The sequence below is a fragment of the Alexandromys fortis genome, unplaced genomic scaffold (genome assembly GCF_014885135.2).
Source record: "Alexandromys fortis isolate MF-2015 unplaced genomic scaffold, M_Fortis_MF-2015_v1.1 scaffold_183, whole genome shotgun sequence".
NCBI classification, from domain to species: domain Eukaryota; kingdom Metazoa; phylum Chordata; class Mammalia; order Rodentia; family Cricetidae; genus Alexandromys; species Alexandromys fortis.
The window spans coordinates 336,816-354,429 of NW_026068079.1; the positions used below are offsets into that span (position 1 = coordinate 336,816).

A 17,614-nucleotide genomic window follows, 5' to 3' on the forward strand; every position below is an offset into this window, starting at 1 on the left:
CCTGTCCCTGCACTAGCTCTTGTAAACCAGGCTGGCCTAGAACTCACAGAGATCCACTTCCCTCTGCCTCCTAATTGCTGGAATTAAAGGTGTGTGCTACCACTGCCTGGAACAATGTCCTTTAAAGAAGTGGGAATTACATGCAGACACAAGGAAGAAAGACTTGCAATTCTCCTGTTACAAGATATTGGTAGATATCGGATTGTGAGGTTCCAAGCAAGGAAAAGGAGAGCTGAGAGTGGTCAGGAGGCCTCAGGAGTTATGAAGAAACAAAGAAGGATTACCCCCATATGATACTGAGGGACCATGGCTCTGTCAATACCTCCATCTCCTGTGACTTAAAATCTCCACACCTGGGAGAGAATGGGTCCAGTTTACCCAGTTTGTGGTATTTGATTTGCAGCTCCAGTGAAGAAACACAGTGCTTGGACCTTTCATTCCTGTGCTGGTTGATAGTGTTGCAGACCACACACCAAGGGGCCAGAAAACAATGTGGGACTTGCATAAAGAACAAACAGGCTATTCCCATCCATCTTCCTCTAAGCCATAGAGGAACTGGACACTGATGTTTACTGCTTTAACTGCTATGGGAGCTCTAATCTGCCATCAACAACAATTTTTTGATGTTTAACTGTGGCATGGAAAAACTCCAGTGGATATGTGTGCACAGTGTTCCCCTGCCTGAGTGATCAGGGAAAGTGACAAACCTCACCTAAAATCTACTCCCTGAGGCTGCCCAATGGAAGGAAAAAAATCTATAGATGACAGGGCTATTGAAAAATCACAAGGAACTGCATAGGAAGGGAAGCGACTTAGAATGTGCCCCAAATCATGAATTGGCAAGACGGTGGTGATTTTTTTCAAGGACTGGATTCTCATGCAGGTCTTCAGGTACCCTTATCCTACGCCTATCAGTGCAACTTGCCTCTGTCTCTGGGGCACTCATCAAATGCTTTATTCATGCCTCCTCATGCTACTGGAGCAGCTCAGAAATACAGCAGACCCCGAGCCTAGACTCAGGCCAGCATGATGGATTGAGTCCTCAGGCTTTAGGGAGAAAAGGCAAGTGCTATCTGCCCTGGACTCCTTTTCTCTGTATGCTTAGCTGCTTCATTTCCTGTCTGGACATAATTGCTTCTCTTGGCTTAGCAAGAGCGGTGTGTCAGGCCTTTGTGTTCTAGGTAGTGCTCTGCATGTCTAACTGATGTTCATGCAGTATGGATCTTTTTAAGAGCTAGCAGTCTGCTCATCGGTAGTCTCCAGGTCCCACAGAAAGGTGGCATCTTTTGCTTTTTTTTTTTTTGCTCCTCTTTGTTTTTTCCCTTTCTGTCAGTCTTTTATTTCCCATACTGTCTTTCACTTACCTCTCTGTCTTTCTGAATCTTTCTCATCTTTTCTTTATCCCTGCCTCTTCTCTTTCTAAGTATTTTCTTAGTCCTTTATTTATCTTTCTCTTATTCTATCTTTATTTTTATCTCTGCCTTCATATACTTCTTCTGTCCCCATTTGACTGGCACTTAACCTCTGATGAACTCCCTGTGTATGTATTGCCATCCCTGCTGGTTTGCCTGCCTATCTCTCCGTCTTCCTATCTATTTTCTACTTCTCTTTACTCTTTTTGCTCTAAGACACTGTGTATCTGTGCCTCAGTTTCTCTCTTTACCTAGCCATTTCTCTATGCCTGTATCCTTTCTTGTTCTCATTTTCTCAAATCTCCTTTCTTCTGCTTATATCTCCTATTTGCCCTTGCCTTTTCTAATACCTCTGGTTGTGTTGGCATTTTAAAACTTTGTATCTTACCAATATCTTCACCTCTTTCCATGCATCAAACATGACAAGTTTTCTAAGAACTTCATTTTATTACTGTTATATCCCCCTCCCTATACTTGTCACCTATGTCCATCCTAAGTTAGGGTTAATCACACAAGTTTGCTTATATTATTTCCACTGTCTCTTTCTATAGAACAACAGGAAGGAGCTGGAATGGGAAAAAAAGGTTGGACCATGGACCAGCATGTACTACTTGGGTAGAATCTTTACAAAAGTACAGGTTTTGTGGAGCCTGAATCTGTTTTCTGGTGTCTTCTTTGTTTTATTTGAAAACACCTAGCCCATATTCCTCTAGGCTCTGTTTGGGGAACCATATATGAATGAACAAATCCTAAACCATTTTTTCCAAAAAGCATACAGACTCCCTAGTAGACAATGGAACTGGTAATGACAATTAGTTATATCATAGATTTAAGCAGTGTATTCGCAAGATAAAGGAATTCCATGCAGTGAGAAGAGAAGGCTCTATCAATAAGATAACAAATAGGTTTAGCCGTAAGGACTTGTCCAGGGCCATTGCTGTATCCCAGAACATAGATCAGGGTCTAGTGAGTATTAACTTGCCAGTTAATAAGCATGTAAAATCTATGTATACATGTATGTATATATGAGTAAATAAATTAATGTATGAATTTAATCAGTTTCAAGGTACCTTGACATTTCATCAGGAAAAGAATTTGGAAATGTGTATCTCAGAAGGAAAATGTGATTAAACATTCTGAGAGATGTGTTAGGATACAGGTTGTGAGATGATGCTCAAAATTGCAGATTTTACAGCATTTTGAACTTTAGATTTTTGGACTGGGTGCTGAATAAGCTAAGTCTATGCCGTCTACACTGCTCCCTACTCTTAAGTAGACAACACTTCTGGTTCCAAGCATTTTGGGACCACTCACTCTGCACATACTGATCCATCTTCTGTATTCTGGGCTGACTGTTCATCCTCCAGATGGAGCATAGGTGGTTGATGCCTTGAATCTCTCTTGTCCCGTCAGCAAAAGGGAAATGCCTTGTCCAATAGCACCCACTTGCTCAATTCCATTTTACAGTCTTTGCAATGGTCAGAGGATGTAGAAATGCAGAGGTGCAGATCTCTTATTATCATCTGGGATGTCAATAAAGATCCTATCCCATCCCTGAGCTCCCCATGGGATTAGCTGAGCCTTTACTGTGGTTCTTTTACCAAATCCTGACTTGCTCTCTTTGTGCAGATGCATCTACCAAGAGGGGCCTACAATCATTCCCCTGTGTATAACTGCATTCCAGAATCTGTTTTTATGACAGCTGACTTAAAATTCATTTTTCAAATAGCGAGAAGCAGGAAAAAAAGCAGTAGAAAATATGAGGATAGGGTAAAATGGTTGAATAGTGTATTACTTAGGGTTCTCTAAAGGAAGAGAACTAATCAATTGAATGTATTATTAAATATATTTATATTAATAAATATACATTTCATAAAATACCAATAGAAACTTTCGCTTGTTTTTGCCAATTATATATATACATATATATATGTGTGTGTGTATATGTATGTATGTATGTATATGTACATATATAAACATCCAGCAGAAAGATTATGAAGAGCCATGGGGGGCAAGGAAGCATATACATATATGTATATATATGCATAAACATGAATATGTATGTATATTTGATTTATTAAAATGTCTTACAGTCTGTAGTCCAGGTAGTCCACAAAAGGCTGTCTACAAAAGGGAGGTCCAAGAATCCTGTAGTTGTTCATTCCATAATGCTGGATGTCTCAACTGATCTTCAGTATATATAAGAATCTTGAATAAATAGACTCTAATATCAGTGAAGGAGTGGACTTGACTGAGAGAGCTAGAGAGAGCATGCAAAAAAAGCTGTCTTCTTCCATGTCCTTTATTCAAGTTGTCAGCAAAAGGTGTGGCCCAGTTTATAAGTCGGTATTCCCACTTCAAATAACTTAATTGAAAAAAAAAAATCCCTCACAGGTGTACCCAGAAGTTTGGGTGTTAATTAATTCCAGATGTACTCAAGGTGATAACTAAAAAAGCCATCACAAATAGGTATCCAGAAAAGGAATTATGAAGACCCGTGAGGGACAAGAAAAGAATTCTAGGTACCTTATGGAAGGACTGAGAAGTTACTGAACAAAAGAATATCTAATAAGAACTAGAGCCTGCCAAGTTCAGTGCCAATCAATATAGATATCAGACAGAAAAGAGTAAGATTAGAAAAATAAATTGAGTTTGGAAATTCAACCTGGAACTCCAGGCTTGAACAGAGAAGGACTGGGACTCATCATTGCTAGTATCTGTCATCAGCTCTTTCTGCTATTATGATTTCTTTTCTCCATTCTGGGATCTCTGAACTATATCTCAATGAAAGAAGACACTGCCTTTCCCCACCAACAGTAAGGGCTTCTTAGTAATATTACATGTGTAGTAATCATTGTAGTAGCATTTTCTTGCTGGGACCACCAGCCTCAAGTAATGACATGGAAACTTTTTATTAATTATGAAAGCTTAGCCTTAGCTTATGCTTGTTCCTAACTAGTTTTCATAACTTAAATTAACTCATGTTTTAAAATCTATGTTCTTCCACATAACTTGTTACCTCATCTCTGTACTACCCATCCTGCTTCCTTCGCATCGGGCTGGTGACCCTGCCATTGTTCTTCTCAGAGTTCTCTCTCTTCCAGGAAGTCCTGCTTATGCTCCCCTGCCTAGCTATTGGCTGTTCAGGTTTTTATTATACCAATGACAGCAATACACCTTCACACAGTAAACAAGTATCCCACAGCATTTCTCTCTTTTGTCTAAATAAAAAGGAAAGTTTAAAATCTAACATAGTAAAACTATATACAATTAGAACAATTTTCAGGTAAGAATTAAACACACAATGTCCAGTCAGTTAGAATTTGGTATATTTGGAGAAAATATTATATTTCTATTTTATCTTGAGGAATATGAAGTTTTTACCTAAACTAATTTTTATTGTATCCTGTATTACTATCCTAAAAATACTTTTTCAGACCTCAAAATGCTTTCTTAGATAAACAACTTAAACTTTAATATCTTTCAACATTTATAAACTTTATGTCTCTTTTTAAAATTTCTTTGGTAATATCTAGTGTTCAACCACCATCAGAGACCCAAGAAGGATAAAATATTATCTGAGTAAACAGGAAGCACACAGCAAACAACTTCCAAAGCTATAGAAAGAATAAAGACATCCGGCTGGCTGTACAGTCACCCAAAGTTCCTCTGCAACATTTGGGGCATCCACCTTTAACCTACAGGCCTAGAAAATATGATAGAATTTTCTGTGAAGGAAGAATTTTGAAAGAATCTCCTATCTTGTCTTGGAAAAGTTTGGCAGTCATTTATTTAGTTTCCTGATTGTCCAATTTGAACAGCATACTGTTAGCACTCAAAGCAAAGGCAGTTTCTTGCCCAGTGCCTAGCTTTGAACAATGAAAGCACATTCCATATGGAGGTTGTTTAATGCCCGTCATCTTTTCTTTGAATTAAATAGGTGCTGCCAGGAAGAGACATGTCTCACTGTTATGAAAAGTCTTATGTTATTAAAAACTCTTAAATGTCATATTCTGTATGTCTCTGAAGTATTTAAAGACCATCTGTCTATGTAAAATATATCTATTTTTGACTTTGAAGACATACCTAGCATGACCACAAATCTGATTTTTAGTTGACTAACAACTAACTGGTATTGCTTAATTATCATAAATAGTTTGTAACAATAAGTTTCAAGGACTAAAAGTTTACACTACACTTTTAAATGAGCTGTATACCTTAAACAAAAGTAGAACATTTATACAATATATCAAAAATAATTTTAAATTTGTATCAATATATAGAAATTTATACCTCTAAAATATTTGAGACTTGTAGTTGCTTTTTTAGTTAGAAAGGAGATTCATTATCTATCCTTTTATCGTATCATTTCAAATGCCCCACTTTTCTCTTTGGAATGTGGTTCCTGAGTCCAATTCCCTTTTATAGTTTCCTTCATGACCATGACCAATAACAACTTGCAATCAACCCTCCTATACAATGACAAACATCCATGAAATGACCATAAACCACCCACTGCACTTCTTGACAATATGAGTGTTGTATTCTCTAGATTGTTTTTTGTTATCTGTGGGTGGTTGCACCTTTAGGGGTTCCTGACAAAATTGGGATAGTGATTAAGTTCTGGGAGGGTTAGCTGAATTTTTTTTGTTTAATCTCTGTGTGATGGGCAAGTGTAGAGTTTTTCTGAAGTCATGGCTGGAATAGTCTGTGAAGCCAGACCATCACATCTAGCAGCCTTGAAATTTTTCCAGATGCAGAATTTTGTGGAAATGGCAACAGAGGCTGGGATATTTGTCTTTATTAGTGTTTGTTACTTTTTTCTCTTTTTACTTTTGAAAACATATAAAATTTAAAGGTCTCTCTCTCTCACACACACACACACATATCTGTTTTAGCACAAGTATGTAGTGTGCAGTGTGAAAAGTCAGTTAAAATTACTTTTTTGTTCTATGTTTGGGCAGGTAAAAGGCATTTGTCAACTTTATAAGTCTTTTTGGACCAAACTGTAAAATAAATATCAACATATGCATGTGATGGCATGTCATGAGGACTCTGTAGCCAAGAAGGTTTATCATCCAGTCTCGGAGTTCTTTCCATGTCAAGGGATCAGCACATATGTCACCTTTTATTCTTTCTTGGCTTCTTCTCTCATATCTTTAAGTAATATCCAATCTTGATTAATTTTGATGGAAACCATAGCTTTTGTTACCTGTAAAAACAAAAGAACAACATCTCTCCCAATGCAACTCATTTCCCACCTTACATTCTGAAGCCAGGACATCTCTAAAGTACATAGACTAATTTAATTCAACAGTCCCTTCCACAATCCAGTATCTCTCTGAAGCTATCATTCTCTGCTCATTAACCACATAAAAATGAAAAATACACAAAGATTCTGGATTGTGTATACTATTGTGTTTTCTTTTAATATTTTGACTGTTAATAAGCTAATTGCAGAGAAACATTTGATTGTGAGGGCTGCTAAGCTAAACCAACCTAAAGGTATCTTGATTACAAAATTTGCATCTAAGGATTTGTTGCTTTGGAAAAGAAGTTCTGTTTTTGTTTCCAAAGATGAGAAGCTGTGGATTCCTTCTAAGCTAATATGGTTTGATCGGTAAGACCCTCTGAGAGGTCACAGATGTGACTGATAACTTAGGTGACTGGTCCAACATACAGAACAACTTCAAAGAAAATGGCTGAGACTATGCAGCCTCATAGACTACTACAGCCAAGATTTAACCATAATTCTAAATTTTCTCAAGATACCATAAGATCACTAACATCCCCAATCAGCAGGAAGTAGCAGAGAAAACTATTCCCAAATTCCCCAAATATTGATTTTAAATGTTTGTTTTCATTTAAAGAGGGTAGGTTATAAATGGTAAATGGTCATAGTCAATCTCCTTCTAAAAAAAAGGGGGAGGGGATATAGTATAGAAATGGTGAAAAATGCAATTATTAAATCTACTTTAATCCAAAAAACAATTGTTAATCTCAAAATGCTTCTTATTGGTATAGATTTTGGTATACTGATACAAGTTTGAGATCAATTTTGTTATACCATACATATATTTTTACTCTTGTTTAAGGTATTATGTTTATTCAGCTCATTTAAAAATGTAATGCATAGTCAAGCATGCAAATTAATAGTTGTTTATAATACAGTCAAGCTTACAGTCATGTTAGTTATGTTTTGTAGATATGCAAAGATATATTTCAGATGGCTAGGTAATCTTCAAATACCTCAAAGAAATGTTTTAATAGCTTAGAATTCTTTGGACATGAGATATCTGCTCATGCAACACTAGTTACTTTAAGAGAATGATGGGCATCAAAGAAGCTCTTTATGGAATTTGCTTTCAAAATGACAAGGTTAGTCATTTGGGCAAGAAAATGTTCTTGCCTGGACTGATTGACAATATTCTGTATAAACTGAATATACAGGACCCACAGAATATTACTGCTGAACTTACCAAAACAAGGTGGGTCATTCCTATTTTAGAAAAAAAGTTTTACAGATATTCTGAAGGACACAAAAGAAAGCAACTGACAAATTTGCCAAAAGAGGTAGGACAGTCCTTCAAATTTCCTGCTTCACCGAGAAATCTACCAGAAACTCCAGACCTATAAGCTGAAGATGGATGTGCCAATGTTATAGAAGAACTTTGAGTGTCTGCCCAGACAGCCAGATATCTCTGCCATTTCTAGAGTTTTGAAAGTTGCTTATAGTGCACTTCCTGGTTATTCAGGTATACTTCTGGGATCTTTGATGGAGTTGAAAACTTGATAGTTATAACTTTTCCTTAGTTGTGATAAAAGATAACTTAGATATTAAACTTTAGACTCACAAAAATAGGATAGATGATAGAGTATTTTCTTTTATTTTGTCAAATACAAAGACATTAAATTTGTAACTAATTTTTGCTTGGTAAAAATTTTGTTTTTTGTAATTTTACAATGTTAAAGATAAAACCTTCCTTGTTAATTGGACAGAAAAGGGGAGATGATATGGCATGCTCTTCTGTATGATGTGAATATGTCTTATTACCATTGATTAATAAAGAAGCAGATTTGACCAATAGCCAGAAAGAATAGAGTCAGGTGAGAAATCCAAGCAAAGAAAAAGGAAAAATGAAGGCAGAGTCAGGGAAATGCCAGCAGCCACTAGAGAAGCAAAATGTGAGGTAAAAAGCCATGGCCATGTAGCAATCCACAGAAAAATAAAAATGGGTTAATTTAAGTAAGCAAGAGCTAGTTAATCATAAGCCTGTGTCAATAGGTCAAACAGTTTGTAACTAATATTGAGCCTCAGATTAGTTATTCAGAAACTGGTGGGTGGAAGAGAACCTCCCATTATAAAAACATTCAATATTAAGGACCAAACTCCCTGTGCTATAATATTTCCTATCCTTAGTGGATTATTCTTTTTGTTTTACTTTTTAAAAGATTTAAATTTATTATTTGTGAACTATTTATTTTCTTTTAGGACTGCCAATATCCTTTCCTTTTTCTTTCTTCAGTACCTAAGCACCTTTTAAAGCATATTGTACCTTTTTATTAGCTTTCTGTGTCTGGACCTGAATATCAGTCTTTCGGCCACGTTCTCTGACTGTGTGAGCCAAGCCTTAAAGGGCCAATCCAAAGGCTGCAAGTTCCACTTACATGGCACCTGTGGCTGGTTCCAACTCACAGGCAGAGGCTGGGAGCCACACCTCTGCGCAGTGCAAACATCAGTCATCCTGAGATGCTATGAGACTAGAAAGCCACATCTGGCCCCTTGTCCGGAACTTTTCTTAACTTTCTCAGGTCCTGTGTTTCAATATTCTAGCTCCATGCTGAGCACCATATGTAGTAGCACTTTCTCATAAGGACCACCAACCTGCACATAATGACTTGGGAACATTATTAATTATAAAATCTCAGCCTTAGCTTAGACTTGTTCCTAACTAATTTTTATAACTTAAATTTATAAAGTTATAAATTTAAACTTTTAAAATCTACGTTGTTCCATATGTCTCATTACCTCATCTCTGTACTGCCCACCCTGTTTTCTCCACATGTGACTGGTGACTCCATTTTTTCCACTCAGAGTTCTCTCTCTGCTTGAAAGTCCCTCTTGTACTTTCTTGTCTAGCTATTGGCTGTTCAGCTTTTTACTACACAAATCACAGCAATACATCTTCACACAGAGTACAAATATTCCACAACAAATCGTGTCTACCCCAGTGCAAGCATATCACTTCAGAGGAACTCTTTATCCATAAAATAACAACCAAAACTTTTGTCTTTATTGCCCATATTATAGAATCCATCTTATGGAATACCATCATACTTGCGGCAGGTCTAGAAAGAACAGTATCTTTGAGGAATCTCATTTGGAGAGAATCTCATGAACCTCCCAACAAGAATTATTGACAGTTAACAGTACAAGCTGAAAGCAAAGGTTTGAAAGCAATATTCTGGTGTTTGAGAGACAGAATATTGAATTTTTGCTTAGTTCTCTTATTTATAGCCTGTACAATTTGTAGACAAATCCTACGACCTTTTGTGGCCACAGTTTTATAAATTGAATCATAGAGTTGCTGTACAGAGATTTCTAAAAATTGTACAAACATATGGTCAAGTGCTGAGTATTCTCGTGGATGCAGTTTTCTTTCGTGGGGGTGGGATACGGGTGGAACTTGATGCAAACTTAAGTTCTATTATACTATAAGATTGGTGGTCCTTAGGAAAGAAAGTTTAGATTCCTAACACACAGCTTCTTTATTGATAACATGGAAATCTCATAACCAACCACCTTCCATAGTCATGTGGGTAAGTGAAAAAATATTGGAAGATGTAAATCTCTTTTTTAAATAAAAGCAGGGTATAAGCACTATGCTCATCACTGTTTTCTCTTTAACCCTTTATTTGTTATTTTCCTAACTATAAATAAAATAATGATTTCAAGTGTGTTGAATACATATTAATTTAAAAAAAAAAACAGTGAAGCAGATGTCGCTGAGGTTTGACCATGCTCTTTTTTCCAAGGGAAGAAGCGATGCTGTCCACCTACTTTGAAACCATCAATGACCTGCTGTCCTCCTTTGGTCCAGTTCGTGACTGCTCAAGGAACAACGGGGGATGCACACGCAACTTCAAGTGTGTGTCTGACCGCCAGGTGGACTCCTCAGGATGTGTGGTGAGTGGTCATTGCCGCATGTACTGAGCCCCTCTGCAAGAGGGGATAGGTGAAAGAGGATCATGGTGCTCAAAGCTCCTGCTTCTGTGTCCTCCAATTACCTGGCTTCTGGAGTTTCCTCTTCTGTGAACTGGGATGATGAAAGTTACATTTTAGAAATTTTAGAAAAAGGAAATGAGACAGTATAAATTAAGTGTCCTTCTTAAGAAGTTTTGGATTCTAGAAGCTTGTAATGCTTCTGATATTAAAACACAACCTGTCTTAGCTCTGTCAACATGGTGCAAGCAAGGGGATGTAAAAAGATGAAAATAGTACTATGATTCTTCTGTGTGGTTTAGAAGATGTGACAGTTGAGACCCAAGATTAGTAATAGACTTTTTGGGAAGTAGTATCAGAAATGGCTTTGCAAGCATGGATCAATTTGGTATTAAGAAAATGGTACAGATGTACAAAACAGGGGGTGAGGGTAAAGGGAAGAGACCTTGTCTTTCATGGGATGCTAGTATCTAATGTGAAATAACAACACAGGAGAAGGTAAGTGAAGATCCATGTTGTTTATTCTGAACTTGATAGTTCATTTTTAAAGAATGACCTACAGTGGTTGTCCAAATTTTAACTTCTGGAGCTACAACTATAGAGGGGTACATGTATCATGAACTACAGGTTTTAACAAGTAGATATGTGTGCATGTATGTATATGTGTACGTGTGTGCTGAAGTGGGTAGAGTCCAGACATACATTTGGAAAGCATTGCAATTGGCAGGCAGGCTCAGCCTGGCATTCAGCGCTCTTCATTTGGCTCCTGCCCAAGCCCTGCACAGTGCTCCTCACTTGACTTCATTCCATGCTAGAGCCAAGTGGACCTGATTCGATGCTATTCTTTGAACACGCTGCTTGTTTAATGCTTCCTGACCTTCACTTATAATCAATTGCTCTGCCAGCCCTTGGATCAAACCAGTGGACATGCTTTCAGATCTTTGTCCCTTTTGAAGGCGTCCTCCTCCCACGGAGCAAGTAGTAGTGATCTTGCTATTGTCTATATCTACCTTTCTTTTTTTCTTACATACATAACCTGGAGTATTTTATAGTGCAGACTGCTGCGGATTTGTCTCAAACAATAATCTGAGTGAGAACTCAGGAGATCTGTTGACTCAACTCAGCATACCACAATATTCATCTTAGTAAGAACAGGAAACAGAAAGGGGCAGGGTCAGTAATGGGAGCCACTGTTCTGAACTGAGTTCTCCAGCGTGAGCCAAGAAAGATGGAATACACTGTTGGCACATCCTTATAGCAGTGGAGAAACAGGCAAAGCTTAAGAGACCAGTAAAAGAAGCTTCTAGAATATGAAAGGATGCAATAAAACTGTATTTTAGATTCAGGAATCAACAGGGCTTTCTTAAGAGGTGGGTGCAGAGTTTAGTCACTTCTGTTTTCAGGACAGTAAGTGACAGAAAGTTGACACAGGGTAGTTCAGGCAAGAAGTAAAACCACATTGCCATAGGTAACGTTCAGGCACACACCTGACTTAGGAGGCTCGAGCCACCGCATTAGAACCGCTGTTCTCTTCCTAGCACTGCTTTTCTCCATATCATACTCCGAGTCCTGTGGGATAAAACGCCCTTCTTACGCACTTGAATGACAGCAATGGAGTGTCTCATGGGACAAATTTGATTCTTACCCCTAGCCCTTCACTGGTCAATCATGGGGTTAAGGAGATGGATAATCTCCAAATGAGTCCCATGGATAATTTCAGTCAGAGGCACCTGGACTTGAAACATGTAGATCAGATAGGTACAGACATAGACGCCCAAGGAAATGTGAGTCCCAGTAACTAGAAGGAGAGCTGTGGGTGTTGTGCTGGCCTGTGTGTTAGCAGTCTGATTTAGAACATGGCAGTCAGCCCCTCAGTCTTCAGCCTGGAAAAGAGAGCCAGTGAGGAAGAGTGAGAGCTGCTCACATTGTAGAGCCAATCAGTGGAATTTTCCAAATTTGTATCTGCAAAGCATGATAGTGGCTTTTATGAAGAGTTTACCGTTATTGCTCTTTCCTCAAATACTTAACTTCCTTCTTCATAAGGACTGATATCCCTGAGGAATAACACTCAAGCTGCAGAAATGGGGTGGACCTCCATGAGTATAGTGTAGTGTGGTGTGCATGTCTGGAAGTAGGATGTCTCTTTCTTGGTCATTACCATAAACTGAAAAAATAAGAGGCGAGAAAGGCATTTTATATAGATTAAGAGAAAATTCAATAATCTGATAAGTTTTCAGAGGATTTTCCTTTATAGTCAGAGGCTACACTTAAAACTCTCTGGTACATCGAATGTGAGGCAAACCGCTGCGTGGAATAGATAAGAAAACACCCCTTTACACTGAGGCTTAAAATCTGTCTCATGCCTCCCCTCCTAAGAAGCTTAATCTGGCATAAAAATAATCACATTTTATTTTGTGTATGTGTGTGTTCATATGTGTGTGCTTACATGAACTGTGAGGGGACAGAAAACCTCTAGTGTCATTACTCAGGCTCACCCACTCTTCATTTTCTTTGGAGAGAGCATCTCCCACTGGCCTGAGCCTAGTAGGCTAGATTGGCTGGACAGCAAACTCCTGATATCTGTCTGTCTTTGACTTTACTACACTGAGATCATAAGCACATGCCAACAATGCATCCCCTCCCCGTTTTTGAAAGTGGCTTCTTGTAGGCAGAGACTGCCCTTTCATTTCCTGGCCTCCCAGACCCAAATAATCACACAGAAACTGTATTAATTACAATACTGTTTGATCAATAGCTTAAGTATATTTCTAGCTAGCTATTACATCTTAAATTAACCCTTTTCTATTAATCTGTGTATTGCCATGTGGTTGTGGCCTACTGGCAAGGTTCCATGCAGCATTTGGCATTTGTCTTCTGCCGTGGTTGTAAGGCTTCTCCTTGCCTACTCATGACTTTGCCTATTCTCTCTTCCGCATTTGCTTAGAATTTCTGTCTTGTCCTATTCTTTGCTGCAATAGGTCCAAATTAGCTTCTTTATTAACTAATGGTATTCAAAGCATACAGATGAGAATCCCACATCAGCTTCTAGGGATCAAACTCCGTTCCTCATACATGCAACATAGGCACTTCAACAACTGAGTGGTTTCCCCAGCCCCATTATACTTTGAATTAAAACAAACAAACAACCCCTTACAACCAATGTGCAACACGGGTTCCCTCATGGATGAATAATTGAGTCTATGGGGGAATAGAATGACTTCCTGAGGTCTTACCTCCAGGTGGCAGGATGGAGGACCAAGACCACAGCTTCATTATTACTTCTAGAGTCAATACCATTTGGAGTTGTCTCCTGCCAAGCTTAGAGGAGTGAGATGGGTTAACCTGAATGAGATGGGTTTCAGTAATAATTTGATCAGTGGCTAGTTGTGGCATCAACAGTGTCCTCTCAGTTTCTTAATGCTTCCAGATGGAACAACAGTTCTTAAACATACAGATTTTCTAGCAAGATGAAAGAACAGCAGAGTGCTAGGAGATAGCTCAGCAGCTAAAGTGTTTGCTGTGTAAGCAACAGGACTAGGGGGCTGGTCCCCAGAAGCCACATTACTGCTGGGTGGGTAAGGCAGCCTACCTGTAATTACTGCGTCAGAAGGCAGACACCTGAGATCCTGGAAGCAAGCTCATTATCAAGACAAGCTGGATCACTAAGCTCTTAGTTTGAAAAAGAAACCTTGTCTCAGTAAGGTTTTAAAAAAAGAGGAACAATAGAAAAAGGTTCCTGATATCAACTTTGGTCTCCCGCATGCATTTGGCCACATGTGCATACATAAATACATCATAAATACGTGCACAATATTATATACTCAAATACATGATTAAAAAAGAAAAATTATATAAACAATTCAATGAACAATGCTTTAAGTTTGTAAAATACCATTTCTGCATGATACAATGCTATATTAACAATGCTTGCACTTAGCATATATGATATTGGAGGGACACAAATATTTGAGCACCTGAATTGGGGAGAACCCTCAATGATGTTTCTGTAATTGGATATCATTTTTGACTGACTATATCCATTGGGAGCAGAAAATGAATTTTAGTCAATTCTGGGTTTTTCCTCCCACTTCTCTTCTTAAAAATCATAAGGAGTCAAGAGGATGTGAGGTGTTACACTGTCACCTCTGGTTGCTACCTGCTACCTCTTCTGAACCTATCCATCTTTCTCTTTCCTTTTGATACATACCCAACCTCTGTGTTCCCACCTGATTCGTGGACATGTGATCTATATGGGTATCAGGTGTTTGGTATTTATCTTCTTACCATGGGATCATATAAGGAAAATGGAGGTGGGAATAATAATTCGCTCACATGAAGGCAGTGAGAATGGAATTGGCTGAGACAAGCAAAGCACTGAGAACCCCAGTCACATTCAGCCTCTGCAAGGATGGTTGCTTGCATATCACTGGCATTTCTCCGTTTGAAGAGTGGATACAATGGCACCCAGCTAAGAGGATAATCTTAAACCTCAGAAGATTCAGTTAATCGAGGTAAGGAGGGCATGGCAGAACAGAGCAGTGAACAGGAGAGCTTGTAGCCAAATGGTTGAGTTCTATGTTAAACAGAGGCTACGGGAAGGGAAGCAAAGCCCAGACCCATGGCTGAAAAGGTTCAGGTTAAAAGACAGAATAAAAATGCTGGGATGAGCCATGGTACTGAGTGAGATTTGTCCCCAGTTTCTTGGAATCTGACAGTAACTGATGAAGATCATCCAGAATAAGGCTTTGGGTTTTTGTTGTTGTTGTTGTTGTTGTTTACTGTTTTCATTTATGTGCTTGTGGGGCTGGGGTTGAGCATATATATATATATGGGTATACACACTTGCAGGTGCCCATGGAGACCAGAAGAGGGCATCTGATTTCCTGGGACTGAAGCTGTCTTATGTGCATGCTAGGAATAGAACCAGGGCCTTTTAAACCACTTACCCATCTCTCTATCTCCAGCCATAAGCTTTGATTGGAGGGGTGTGTGTGTGTGTGTGTGTGTGTGTGTAGACAGAGACAGAGAGACAAACTGAAAACCATTATACTAGGGAACAGTATCCTTAGACTAGCCTGTAAACAGTAAAACAAAATCTGCTAAAACAGACAAAAAGAAACTGACCTACTTCTGCATAAATTTTGTGCATATAAGTTGTACACAGTTTCTATTTCTACCTATCACATGCCTCATATAAGAACCTACTTCATGCTTTTGCAGAATAACCAAAAAAAGTTTCTCCTCTTATCCTGCATGAATAAAACTACAGGGTCCATAGTATCAGGAATCTATACTTGTCAAGGCTTAGTATGTCCCATGCAAAGCTCTTGGAGCTTGCATAAGTTGTTTGGAGTGATGGCTGGAGCAAGGCCTTCTGAAAAAAAAAGTCACAGCTATAGTATCCCTCAGAGTTACGATGAATTATTTGAATAATATTTAGCTATAGGAAAACAACTCAGATTTTGAGCACCTTTTATCCAATCATGAGGACCAGAGTATGGATCCCTGTATCAATGTCTTATTGCTGTGAAGAGACACCATGACCACAGCAACTCTTATAAAAGAAAACAGTTTAAAGAAGAAAGATTAATTCGGCTTAAGGACTCAGAAGATTCAGTTAATCGAGGTAAGGAGGTCATGGCAGAACAGAGCAGAGAGCAGTTCACATCATATCTGCCAAGAAACAGGGCAAAATTGATATAGGAAGAAGCCATGGCAATATATAGTACCCACAGACGGTGACCTGCTTCTTCCACTTAGAGTCTACATCCTGTCTGTCCTCACCTCTCAGTAATGCTATCATATTAAGGATCCACCACAAGATTAATCAATTGATTAGGTGAGAGTCCTCTTGATGAAGTTGTCTCTGGAAATAATCTCGCAGACAAGTGTGCTTCACTAACCTCCTAAGCATTTATTAATCTAGTCAAGTTGACAGTCGAGATAAAACAGTGCAAGGCTGCCTCTCCTCAGCCTGGTGCTTACCTTACTCATGGTAACCCCTTAAATCTTAATGCTCCACCTCTGGCCTCTGGGAAGCCTAATCTCAATCTCATAATACAATAAGCATTCAGTCCATCTAATGAATTTCAGTAGTCTTCACAGATTCAACAGGTTTCAGAAATCCCAAACCATACCTCCTGCAAGACGCAAGGCAAATTTTACCATAAGCCTCTGTAGAAATCAAAAAGAAAGCTACATTCTTCCACTGTACAATGGCACAGAGCAAATGTCCCTTTCCCAAAATAAAGAAGGAGGGCATGAAGAAAAGGTGTGAGACAGAAGCAAACTTAAAATGCAGCAGGGCCAAGAACACACGCTGTGCCCGTGTCTTGAGTCTGGTGAGGTTTGTATGAAGATATGAGCTCTGACGAGCTGTGTATGCCCGGCTCCTGTGTATATGTGATTTGCAGCATGACTCTCTCTTTTAGTCTGGCTTCACTTGTTGCCTGCAGCTCTTTGGGAGAGACTGAGTTCATGGCACCTCTAACTTTCGGGATTCTTCCTTTCAACTTAGTTCATCACTTTAAGCTTAGCCTCACATAGCATTTCAAGACAAAGACAAAATGTAGACAGAACCCTTACCAGAATGTAGCAAAGAATGTCTGTACTACAGTTCCAAAAGTGTCCTTATAAGTGCAGTATCTATGGTTCACATTTCCTCAACATTCTGGCCATTTGAATTTCCTGCACCAAGTTTTGATTACAGCATTATAGGCTCACTTACACCCGAATTTCTAAAATTTTAAAAATTCTTTCCATAAACCAATTCTAAAGCTGTAAGGACTACATAGTTGGGTTTACACACTGTAGTGACCCTACTTCTGGTACCCGTTTTCTGCATTGGTTAGTTTTTTTCTTTTCTTTAACATAAATATCTGAAAAAGTGTAAGATGAGTTATTTTGAGTTCCTTATCTCAGAAGATTCAATTTAGGCCAAGTCGGGCAGAGCAGAGAATCTCAGGCCATGGCAGTCAGT

The 17,614-nt window shown here is 38.6% G+C and overlaps 1 protein-coding gene across 1 annotated transcript in view; it reads left to right on the plus strand.

Moving 5' to 3' along the window:
- Astn2 (astrotactin 2) overlaps window positions 1-17,614 on the plus strand; it is a 671,847-nt gene that overhangs the window by 278,979 nt on the left and 375,254 nt on the right. The window contains exon 9 of the mRNA XM_050121817.1: window positions 10,449-10,599. Within this exon, the coding sequence (XP_049977774.1) occupies window positions 10,449-10,599 (151 nt within the window). The remainder of the gene's footprint in view (window positions 1-10,448; window positions 10,600-17,614) is intronic.